The sequence below is a fragment of the Heterocephalus glaber genome, unplaced genomic scaffold, assembly GCF_053883595.1.
Source record: "Heterocephalus glaber isolate CG9 unplaced genomic scaffold, H.glaber_assembly_v1.0 deba00001472, whole genome shotgun sequence".
Lineage (NCBI taxonomy): Eukaryota > Metazoa > Chordata > Mammalia > Rodentia > Bathyergidae > Heterocephalus > Heterocephalus glaber.
In genome coordinates this window covers 87,819,824-87,831,967 of record NW_028258315.1, presented here as the reverse complement: position 1 = coordinate 87,831,967, position 12,144 = coordinate 87,819,824, and the positions used below count along the sequence as shown (strand labels likewise).

Below are 12,144 nucleotides of genomic sequence, written 5' to 3'. Positions count from 1 at the left end.
CAAGGAGAAAAAATTCTTTATCTAAAAATGATTCATTATCTTAAGCTCAAGTGACCTTGATAAGAATGCAAGGTCATTGATGCCAACCAAGACAAAAACTAAATCACAACTCTTAATTCTTAACTCCAAGTAAGCCTTTCATGTCAGAGACATGGTTGGTGGTTCTTTGATAAAAAGCATCCAGAGCGTGCTTTTCTGAAAAATAAATATCAATGTCTCGTTGAAGAAAACCATATGATGAGACATGATCCTATAAATGACTTGGATTAAAGTCTTGCCTAAGTCACTACACCTTCCTGGGCTTCCACTTCTTCATTTGTGAAGTGAGAGAATTGGAATGGATGATGGCTAAGAGTTCTTCAAATCCTGAAAGTCTTTAAATTCTAAAAGTAAATTTCTTCAAAATTAAAAATGTACAAACACAAAAACTCTTATTGCTGATGAGGGAAGCTCCACAGCTTCACTTGTCAACAATAAAACATTCAATGAGTAAAGTAAAACTCAGAAGAATGTCATCCTTTTGTCCCATTACCATAGCAATCTAGCACACTAGACCAACTTCATCAATCAAATGATGCAAAGACTGGAGCAGATAAATACCAAATGGTGAATAAAGATGCTCAAGTAGATTAGCTAGATGCCAGCTCAGGCTCGCTCCATCACGACTGACTGCATCACAGAAAATTCTGCAATAACTAAAAATAGCTAAAATAGCCTTGTTTATACTGGCAAATAAATGTTATCACATGAAAACCTAATAATCCATGTTTGGTAAATTTCAAATTTTCACAGTTGTTTTAGAAGATCTGATCTTTAACTCTTTTCTTTTTTTAAGGAGAAACTGAAGCAATCGGAAGAGAAGTGGTTATATTGTTAGTTGTAGGTAGAGCCAAGACCACGACTCAGTTCTTAATTCTTAGCGTGGAAGCCGTCCCATTGCATAATGGCAGCTTTCGTGGCCTTTGTAGAGGAGAGACATTAAAGCTTAATGTTGGATGGATCCAGAGTGCACAGTAGTTAAGCCCCAAGAAGTGTATAAAATGCACAGATAAGGGGACAGGAGGAACCCAAGGGAGGGGCTGAATCCCCCACCCCAGCCTCAGCTCCTGGATGACGAGGGTATCAGAGGCACAGGGAGGCTTCCCGGTTACATCTGGAGGATACGAGTCCAGGTACAGAAATCTGCTAAAAATAGGCATCCAAGAACATGGCCTAAAAACCCCAAGGAAATGATTTATCTCTATCATCACCAGTATCAGCTCCCAAATCACTTCAGTTTCTTTTGCAAACTTCTGCTTTTACAGAAAACACTAAGGCTAATGTTTGATGAGTGCCTAGTATGCACCAGGTAATACACTTGCTATTCTCACTTTTATTGTTTTATTTGACTCAAAAAAATTTCATTCTTGTTGTCCAGATGCGGAAACATGCCACACAAGTAATAAGCATAGAAGCTTGATTCAAACTAACATCTACTAAATCCAAAGCCACTTATTCCACCACAGTGCTGGAGTCCCCTTCCAGCCTCTGGGCCATCTGGCCACTTGAGTCAGCCAATTCACTAACTTCCCCCTCCAGGGGACAAACATCTGTCTTCTTGAATCAACCCCTTAAACAGTACAACTGGATTTATCTAGATTCTACCCGGACAAATTAAGGGGCAGGGTGGGAATTATAAAGATCTGCACTTACACTTATGTCAAGACTGCAAAGGCTGACAACATCTTCATCTTGGGTGCTCTGCTTCCGTTTCCGCTGCAAAACAAAGTCCAAATGTAAACAAGGATTATGGCTTTGATTACAAAAAGAAAAAAAGCAATCAAACAGCATGTGCAATCCTTACCATTTCCACCGTGCTGCCCAAAACCTTTAACCAAGCTATGTAAGTGAATTATGGGAAGCTATTCAACTTTAGGATAATTGGTTTGGATTATTATTCATGCTACTACAGTCTCTTTTCATATTTCCTTTTTCTAAAAATCTCTCCACATAGCATTTAGAAATTTAGATATCAGGGTCATATTATTCTTTTTTTTTTTTTTTTTTTTTGGTCAGATTCTGACTAATTTGGAAAAATCAACTAGACTGGAAAAAAAATCTAATTCATTTGAAAATATTCCACTTTCATAGCTGCTCTGTTAATGGGGAGTATAAATTTGTTCTCAACCTCATCCAGGGTCCTGGTGTAATCACAGAATCACAGTGTTGGAAAGAACCTTCGATATCTGCTCTAATATTCCTATTTTACGGCCATGAAAACTGAGATTCAGAAAAGCCATTGAACTAAAGGTAATTATATTTGCAATTAATTTATAAATTTATGACTAGGGAAGCCTGCCAAGTTAAATGTAGAAAAATATCTTTACTCTTTATAAGAAGAAAAGAAATTCTCCCTCTAAATCATAAGAAAGTTCACCTCTTCTGTTTTGCTAGCCCAATCAACCAGGCAAGAGTTTCTCGAGCCCCTCCCTAACCCAGGACTTCTAAATCTACTGATGCTACTTGGAAGAAAGCTAGCAAATGACCAGAACTGCAGAAATGATGGGCAAGTTGAGGGGTATCTAGAGTCTTTAACCGCTAAAGAAGTCCTCCTGTTGTCCTACCATGAGCAAAAGTAGAAATCGGAAAGCAACCAGAATTGTTCCTATTCAATTCAAACAGGTTTGTTGAACACCTGCTATGTACCACTCTGTATGTGGCCCCAGGAACGCAAAGGTCAGCAACTCTCTCAGCAAAGGAATTGACACTCATGTAGGAGAGACAGACTGAACACGATTAACCATAATGCAGTACGAGCCAAACACCTTTGGGAAAGTCGATTCACTTTTCCGAGCCACACTTTCTCAGCTCCAAGGTGGGCAAGGTGGGGGGTGGCAACAACTTGGTTTCTTCTCACAAAGAGAGCTTGAACACAGTAATGCACTTGAGAACATGGCAGAGCGCTTGGGATACAGCAGGGGCTCAAAGTGTGTAGAATCATGGTAATGATGTCTTCTCAGAGGAAGAGGCCTTCGAATAGGCCTGAAGGATGAGTAAGAGTTCACCAGATGAAGATGGGGTGGGGGCTGCGGCCTCCTTCTATATAGCCAGTACCTAGATATTTAAAATCCTAACAGAGAGCATGGTTCTACTCAGAGCCCTGGAGAGCTAGAGTCTGAAGCAGCAGGGCAGGGTACTTCAGAACCACCTGAGGAATGATTAGAGATGCACCTGCCAGGAGCCATTCCTGAGGCTGAGCCAGCTGTTCTGGGCTAGTGCCCTGGCATCTGCAGTAACAAGCTCGCTGCACGATATTTAGGAAGTGAAACACTCCATTTGGGGCCTCTCAGAGGAGCCCTGAAAATATGCTGATGACCCAGCCACACCTCTCCTTGGTATTGACCCAAAGGAAGGTGCTCTACAGGGAAACCCGAATACCTGGCTTTGCTGTGGCACAATTCACAATAGCAAAGTTACGGAATCAGCCTAGGTGCCCACCAGTGGGTGAATGGATAAAGAGGACATGGTATATATACACAATGGAGTATTATTTAGCTGTAAAGAACACAATTATAAACCAGGGATTTAGCTCAGTGGTTCTGCTGCCTGCCTAGAAAGTGCAAGGGCCCTAGTTCGATCCCTGGTACCAAAAAAAAAAAAAAAAAGAAGAAGAACACAATTATGCCATTTGCCAAAAAATGAATGGAACTGGAGATCATGATGTTAAGTGAAATAAACCAGTCTCAAAAAGATAAGTATCGCATGTTTTCCCTGACAGGTAGACTCCAGAAACATAAAAAGATAGCGTGAAAGTAAAAGGGAGATTTTTACTTAGACAAGAGAAAGGGAGCAAAGGGGAGGGGAAAGGGGTGAGGAGAGGAAAGGAAGAGGCAGAGAAGAAACGCTGACACCCACTCTACTGGAAGTGCCAAGTCTAAGGCTGCTTCCTGTCCTCACAGGGTCTAGCCCTTGTTGACGGATCATTTAGGTACAAGTGAAACAGCACTGTGGTGTCAATGACACCAATTCATGACCTTATATAAATATATCTGTTTTATCTATTCATTTGTTTTCTCATTTGAGAAGAGGTCTCACTATGTTGCCCAGGCTGGCTTTGAAATCATGGGCTCCAGTGATCCTCCTGCATCAGCCTGCAGGGGAGGCTGGACCACAGATGCACGCCATCATGCCCTGCCTATATGGTGACTCTTGAGGCAGAAAGGGCAGGGGATAGTGCCCATTCTATTGGTAAATACACAGATAAGTAGGGATAAGCAGTGTCCTCAAAGTTACGTGGCTACAGTGACTCTGAGTCCAGGATTCGAAAGCCAAGGGCTTAGGGGAAAACCCCTCACACACACTGTTTAAAGCCCGGGAGACAAACAGGCTATGTCTCACTTGCCTCGTGGAATGTCTGGTAGGGTCTGCCCAGAGCACTGTATTGAGAAGGATTCCACAACAGAGCAAGCGGGAGAACGCTGCACCAGTGAGCAACATGTGCTGGGTAGAGTGGGGGATGCTGGAGGCGGGTCCTCCTGCCTACAGTGGCCTGTGCCCTGAGTTCCGCTTCTATTTTGTTTGTTTGTGGTCCTAGAGATTGAACCCAGGGCCTTTGCACTGACCTCTAACCCCAGTCCTTTAAAAAAATTGTAACTAATTATTTATTTATTAAAATTTTTAAATTTTGAGACAAAGTCTTGCTAAGTTGCCCCAGGTGGTCTAAAACTTGCTGTCTTCCTGCCTCAGCCTCCCAGATTGCTGGGATTAGAGGTGTGCACCACCACACCTGGCTTTCTCCCGCCTTGAGATGCTATAGTCCCTAACCTAAGCTCTTTGTAGGGCATGGTGAGGAAGGTGAGGGTCTGGATGTTTCCGTGAAGGAGAAACAAGATCTACCAGGTCAGGCTCTGTGAAGACCACAGGTGATGTGTGAACAGCACTTGGAACGAGGCCTGGCCCATAGCAGGTCCACAATAAATGGCAGCTCCTGCTGCGTACTGCCCAGACTGTAAACTACAGAGACTATGCTGCTGCCTGATACTGTCAGATTACAGATTTCAGGGTGTTACAACTCTTGTCAACCAGACGTACTGAGAGTAGCTTGTTATCCCTAGGGGCCACCCTGGCGGAGGAGAGGGTAAGAAACTCTTCACAGGCATGCACCTTCGACACACTGCCCAGCACCCACACCCAGCCCGCTCCTACCAGGCACTGCCACGGGCCTCAAGTGTCAAGTCCAGAAGACAAATGTCCTCTAGTGGCCTTTTTCATTAAGCCCCAGGCAGTTAATCTGGGAACAGAATGATCTCCTTAAGAAACCCACTCATTTCACAAAATAAAAGCTACGTGGATTATGAGAGTAGATTTTCTTGTCAACTTTCACTACATAGGCTGGTGACTGACCACAGCTAGCAGCAAAGAAGTCTGAACTTGAAACTCTGGGCTACAAACAAAAGTTTCACAAAGTGTCACTTAGTTGTGGTTCATTTGCTCTTTGCTCACTGAGCACTTTTTATCCAAAGATCTTTTCGAGGTCCTGGGATAGAGCAATGAACAAGCCAGAAACTTCCCTGCATACTAACTGGGAGTGAAGAGAACAAAATAAGTGCAGATCAGGATCTCTGCTACATGTGAGGCAGATAAGGTGCTGAGACAGAGACCAGACATAAAGATGATTTTATTTGTTTGTATTCTGGTTTGGGGTTGACCTTCTCTGAGATCTAAAGCCTTGCAGGTAGGGCCCGTCGTGATCGTGTTCCCAGAGCCTGGTACAGTACCAAGACCACTTCTCCCAAGACAGTATTCTTGGTTTTTCTGTTGATGCTTTTGGCCCCGTCCCTTTTAGAGGTGTGTCCTCCTCATAGTCGCCAGCTCCAGAGGGCAAAAGGTGGACCTACTGCGCACCCACCCCACAGCTGGGGTGGTTAACCCCGAGCTGGAATTTCTAAAACACTGTGGAGCCGGGCGCCTGCCAGGATCTACAGAACAGCTCATGGGAGAATCACCAGTTGGGAACAGGCCATGGAGACAGGGACAAGCGAGATCTCAGAAGCAGAAGCACAGTAGGACACTGGGCTTGTTTTGAATTTCACCGAAGCAATTGAAGGAATGGTAACAATCAGACTGGTAATCATGGCACCTTTAACTTATTAAACATTCACAGAGCTAAATCTGTAGGCTCTCATTTGGCCTCATAACCATCCATGAGGTAGGGAGGAACTAGTGTCATCTACATTCCACAGAGAAGAAGGAAGCTCAAAACAGGGCAAGGACTCACCCAAGGTTTGACAGCAAGTGGCAGAGCTTGGATTCAAACCCAGGTCTGGCTGACTCCACGCTGTGTGCTCCCCTGCCAGTGTCCTGGCCCAGTGTCTGAGCCAGCACACTCCTAAGTACCTAAGGGAGGGGGTGAGGTGGTGCCGGGCTGGGGGAAGGTGGGAGGAATCACCTTCACCGCTTTTATTTTGCTACGCACTGGCCCTGGAGACCATGGCACATTGTCCAGACAAAGTCAAATTTGCAGTTCTTCCTTGTTTTGTTTATTCTGCTGTACTGGGAATTGAACCCAGGGCCCTTTTCACTGAGCTACATTCTCAGCCCTTTTTAAATTATTTTATTTTGAGACAGGGTCTTGCTATAATCACTGAGTTGCCCAGGCTGGGCTGGAACTCGTGATCCTCCCCTATGTTAAGAGCTGTCACCGCTTGCCATCAGGTCATGGCTGTTTTACGGTCACCTGGGGAGGGCCTAGGCAGGAGGCCACTCCAAGAATGGTGGGCTTGAACACCTGGTCTAGCACCTTCCAAGAATCCACCTGGTTACTCCTGTCAGGTGCAGTCCCTTTCCCTTTCTACCATGAAAACACCCTGGGCAAGGCCAAGAAATGCGCCTGAGGCTGACCCTCTGCCTTCAGCACAAACATTACCCCAGCTGCCACCCCTGACTGGATGGTGCCCAGCAGCTGGCCTGTGAATAATTTCCTAGCTGTGAGTAAAAGAATAAATGAATAAAGGAGGCTAGTGTTCCTGAGGTGATACCCTTCCCCTCTGCTAAGCACCTTGCTGCCAAAATTAAATCAAAGCCTCCCTCTAAAGCAAAGCTCACTGAAGGCTGAAATTCTGCAACCTCAAATTTCCTTGGAGACTTAAAAGCTGCCAGTTCAAGCTCAGGCTCTTGCTTCTCAAATAAGTGAAATGTTTCCACACCAGCGGCACTAGGATGTAGGGTGGGCTTTTTTTACAATACACAGACATGTCAGGTGGGTCACACCTTGTTCCAAGCGGGGCACTAGTGAGCTCCATGGCTCCTACAAGAAGGAAAGTCAGATCTTCTGGAGAGAAGGCACCTCCCTGACCATGGCCTGGGCATCAGGAGGATTCAGGCTCTGTGCTTTAGGAGCATGTAATCCAAGACTGACAATATCTCAGAAAGAAGCCATCCAGTTCATCCACCCTAAGAGACGCTATAGTGAGCACCTGAACTCTTCGTCCCAACCCCTGCACACCTACCTGGGGGTGGAAGGAAAGGCAGTGACAGAGAAGAGGCTGTGAACAATGCACCTGAGTACAGTATCTGAGTCTTAAGTCCTGCAGAGTAGGTCTTGATAGAGATTCTCTCTAGAAGTCCTTGGGCACTGGAAAATTCTCTCATGCTTCTCCAATCAAAAAACTACCAGGCGATAATTGGGCACGATGGCACAAGCCTGTAATCTCAGCACTCTGGGAGACTGAGGCAGGAGGACCTCAAGTTTGAGCCCAGCCTGGGCAGCTTAGGGAATTAGAGAGACTGTCTCAAAATTTAAAAAAAAAAAAATTTTTTTTTAAGGGCTGGGGATGTATAAAGACCCTGGGTTCAACCTCCAGTACAGGGCTGGGATGGAAGGAAGCAAAGGAAAGCAAATCAAAGCATCAGGAGGCCTCTGTGTTAAGGTAAACCTCTGCTCCAGACTCACTGCTGGCCACACCATCCTATAACCTTGACCTTCAGCCTTCACCTTTCATCCTTCGGCCCACTTTCACAATGCATTGCTGTTCCTGGGCTATTCTGGGGCTCGCTCCTTTTAGGCTGCCTGCCTTCAGATAGCACAGGTAGACATCTAAGTCTTATCAGCAAATAGCCTGTGAACACTGCTTTTTCTGCTGTCATGGGGATGACTCTGTGAAGAGCACTGATCCAGTCCTCAGCAGACAGATTCTCAGAGGAGCCGGCCCTGTTCAGAGCCTGAATCGTCACCTGGCCTGGCTTCCATTTCCTTTAAACACACATGGGATCCTCTGAGAGTCTGAACATCACCCGGTGCCCTCCACTAACAAGCAGGAGGAAGCAGATGCTGTAAGTGGGTACCTGATAGGAGCCAAGGTCTATTCTCTTAAGCCTCTCCTTAGCCAGTTTATGTTGATACTGAAATGTTCATCTTACTGAGAGGGCACTGGAGGTCAGGCAGGCGTTAGTGAGTGCTGGACAGGAATTTTCTTTAGGCCAGCCTGACTGCCAGACCAATGATACTTCTGCCATGAAATGCTATTTTTTAATATTGTTTAATAACAATGTTTTCTTTATATTAATATATTAAAATGATATGAAATGAATTTGAACATTTAAACAGTATATGTTTCAAAACAATATTAAAAGGGTTGTAAAGCATTTACCTATATGCCTCAAGGAAATGAAGCATACACATGAAATGGGTCTGGCTTCAAAATCTAGCTCCACCATTTGCTACTGGGATGACCTTGAACAAATTACTTTTTTATTTCTGAATTTACTCAGCAAATATTTATTGAAGATGTACTATGTCCCAGGAGGGTTCCAGGAGTGTGGGATTTACCAGTGTCTTTAAAACACTTCCCTAAGCTTTAGTGTCTCCATTATAGAGTAATTTCAAAGATGAAAGGAGATAAAACATTTAGAAAATAACCAGGCATATGGCAAGATGTAAAAAATGTGAACAATTATTGCTACTGTGGTCATTACTATGATTACTATTACCACCACGGTCCCTGTTGGTATAATTGTTTTGCTGCTATTTGACATGGAGAGGCAGGGAGAGTGGGTGTAAGAGATGACGGGGAATCCTGCAGGAAGATGCAGAAGAGACCTAGGATACAGCCGGACTCACTTCTAAATACCCACGAGTTGTATAGGGGCACCTCTCGATACCTTCAGCCACATTTGCAGGATGTCCTTCAAGATGAGGACAAATGCAAGCCTGACTTAATTTTAAATGACTGAGATCGAGAAACTAGAGACATTTATAGCTAAATGGATGCACATTGAGGCCATACTCTTAAGTGAAATAAATAGGACACACATGTGTAAATACCGAATAGTTTCTCTAGTGTGAGAAACTGAAAGTGTAAATAAGGATTAAAATGATTAAAATGAATAATTGATAATTTGACATAGGGAAAGGTCCAAAGGTGTAGGGGTGGTGGGAAGGGAAGGGGAAAGGGAAGAAGGGAGAGGAAAAATTATGAGAAAGAAAAAAAAGTGGAAATGAAGTCTATGTAAATAGGGAACGGTGGTGGGGGTGAAGGACACACAGGTAATGGGGAAAAAAATAAGAACCAAGATGCATCATGTACAGCTACAAGCACCCAATGATAAATGTAAACGTATTGTACACCCAAAATGTACCAGTAAAAGAATTTTTTTAAAGTAAAAATAAATAAAAATAAATGGCTGAGATTGAATTGATTAGTGTCAAACGAGCCCTGTTACTTAATCATGGGCCTTTCCATTTAAGAGCCAGGTGACCAGAGCAGCAACGATGCACTAATAGAGAGACAGCAGCTCCCAACTTGGCAGCACATAGTCCCTGATTAGCCATTTATAATTATTAAATTCAAGCCAGACTGTAAACCTTTTTGATTTATCTCTTCACTGGAAAACAGCTTTGGTGGTTTCAAAGGCTTTGATACCTTGCCTTTCATCTACGCCGTCTTTGGGGAGAGATTAGCAAAAGGATTTATGTTCTTGTATTTGCCCTTAGCTGGAACTTGACTCAATAAACTCACATTTGAACAGTGAGGGGACTCACATTTTGGTTTTCTCCAGGGTTAAGCAGGACGCAAAGGGGATCCTATTCCATTTTTAACACAGTGCTTCCCCACACCCATTTTAAGATGCCCTCCCTTTTCTAGCATCCTAGAACTTTGGCCCTTTTTTCTAGGTGATTCAACCATGCGGCCAGAGAACTTGGAAACCATGATTCTGAGTTATTGGTAAATAAATTTTAAATAACATATTATGCTGTTAATATGCTCCAGTGCCATTAATTATAGTTTGAAGATGCTATACAGGCACACAGGTCAGATTTGGAGAGTTTAAATCCTAGTGTTGCCCTTTATTCATGGTGCAGCATTATGCAAATCACAGTCTCATCTACTAAATGGAGCACTACTCTGCCTCCCTCGTAAGGAGATTGGGAGTTTAACAGATCACTGTCCTTAAAAGGCTCAAGCAATGTCTGGGACTCAGTAACTGATCAAATAGTAACTGTTAGTAGGATTAGCAGCAAAAACAGCAATAACAGCAAGTGAGTGCAGGTACCAGAAGCAAAAATCATGGAGAAACTACTTACAATGTGTAACAGTCTACGATTAACTTGATTTTGACAAGCTAGGAAAAGCCCGTTATGGCTTTAGCTGGGAGACGCTTGCCTTTAACTTATCTGGAAGCAGAGATAAGACGGCCTTAGCCAAGGAGAGCTTGGGAAAGAAGATGTTCAATCACTCCTGTGAGAGGAGGGAGACGAAGGCTGCCAGGGCTAACCTGGCCTTTTGGGCCAACCGCCACAAGGCTCACTCTGTCATTCAACAAACGGCAACCACTCTTCGCACCCATACACTCAAGGCCAGAGGAGCAGAGGAAAAGACAGAAAACTTGTCTACCCAGGGTAGAGGTCTGGCAAATCTATTTCCCGGAAAGCCTGCCCCAAAGAAACCCTTAAGGACACTGACCTAAGGTAAGAAGAGGTTCGCATCCATAGAGATTTTCAACAATCAGATGATGAGCAGCACAGAACTGCATTAACAAGAGTACTTTTTCCTAAGCCGTTTAAACTATTATAATTGTCTTATGGTTATTTCTACTGGCTCTCAGGTGCCCTGGATTAACCACAATCCCTGGTTCATAACACTGTTATCACTGGTGTTTTTCTAGACATCTGTTATTTGTTTATTTATTTATTTTTTAAACACTGCGACATACTCCTACTTATTAAAATTCTATACTGATGGAATGGTTTCAAGCCATTATCATAAACATACACACATATTTGTTAATATTTTATATGTGTGTTCATGTATATATGTGTATATGTTCATGCATGCATATACCATTTAGGAAATATCTAAATAACTGCTTAATTTCTAGAAAATTACTCCATGTAGCCAATGGGCTTAGACCGTCCAGTTGCATAGCTCAGACGTGAGAGCGCTTACCATCCCCAACAGCACTGGGAAGCTGAGTGGACAAGGAGAGTTAGTTAACCATTGGGCTTGGGCACCTTATCCCGTCTAGAAATGACATCAGTGCTGTAACACCTCATCAGCTACAGCACCCCACGGATTCCTGAGCAGTTCCCCAACCACCAGCAAGCAGTTCTTTCACCACAGGGACAGCAAGGCTTCCCTTCAGCCACCAGGACCTGGAACGTTGAGTCCTCCAGGCAACTTGTCACACAAAGCAGAGATGAAGCATCTCTTGCCAAACTGCTCTACAAACCAGGACATTCCTTGAAACAAACAAAAGATTCCCTTCCCGAACCCTTTGGTGTGGTCTACCATGTTGGAACTCACAACCTGAGTGGTTGAATATTCTGGCTGTTTAAGATGATCCCCTCTTTCCTTCCCTTTGCTGGGCTGTATAATAATTGCCTATGAAGAATCCACTGCTTTCTGGGAATTTTTTTTTTTTTTTGGTACCGGGGATTGAACTTGTGTCCTTGTGCCTGCACAGCAGGCATCGGAAACCACTGAGCTAAATCCCAGGCCCAGGGAACTTTTCATGTATTATATCCAATTCTTATCACTGTACAAAGAAATTACTAGCTATAAGGAAACTGAGGCTTGAAGAGCTTAAATGACTTGACTAAGGCTGCTCAGGGAGTATTTGTACAAAGCCAAGATTTCACATCCGATCTGGCTACTGTGCGTCAGATAT

General features: G+C 43.7%; 1 protein-coding gene across 7 annotated transcripts in view; it reads right to left on the bottom strand.

The window, feature by feature from the left end:
- Arhgef3 (Rho guanine nucleotide exchange factor 3) overlaps positions 1 to 12,144 on the bottom strand; it is a 310,353-nt gene that overhangs the window by 158,301 nt on the left and 139,908 nt on the right. For all 7 annotated transcript variants that reach the window (XM_087181501.1, XM_013065441.3, XM_087181503.1 and 4 more), the window contains one exon: positions 1,693 to 1,755. In XM_087181501.1, the coding sequence (XP_087037627.1) occupies positions 1,693 to 1,755 (63 nt within the window). The remainder of the gene's footprint in view (positions 1 to 1,692; positions 1,756 to 12,144) is intronic.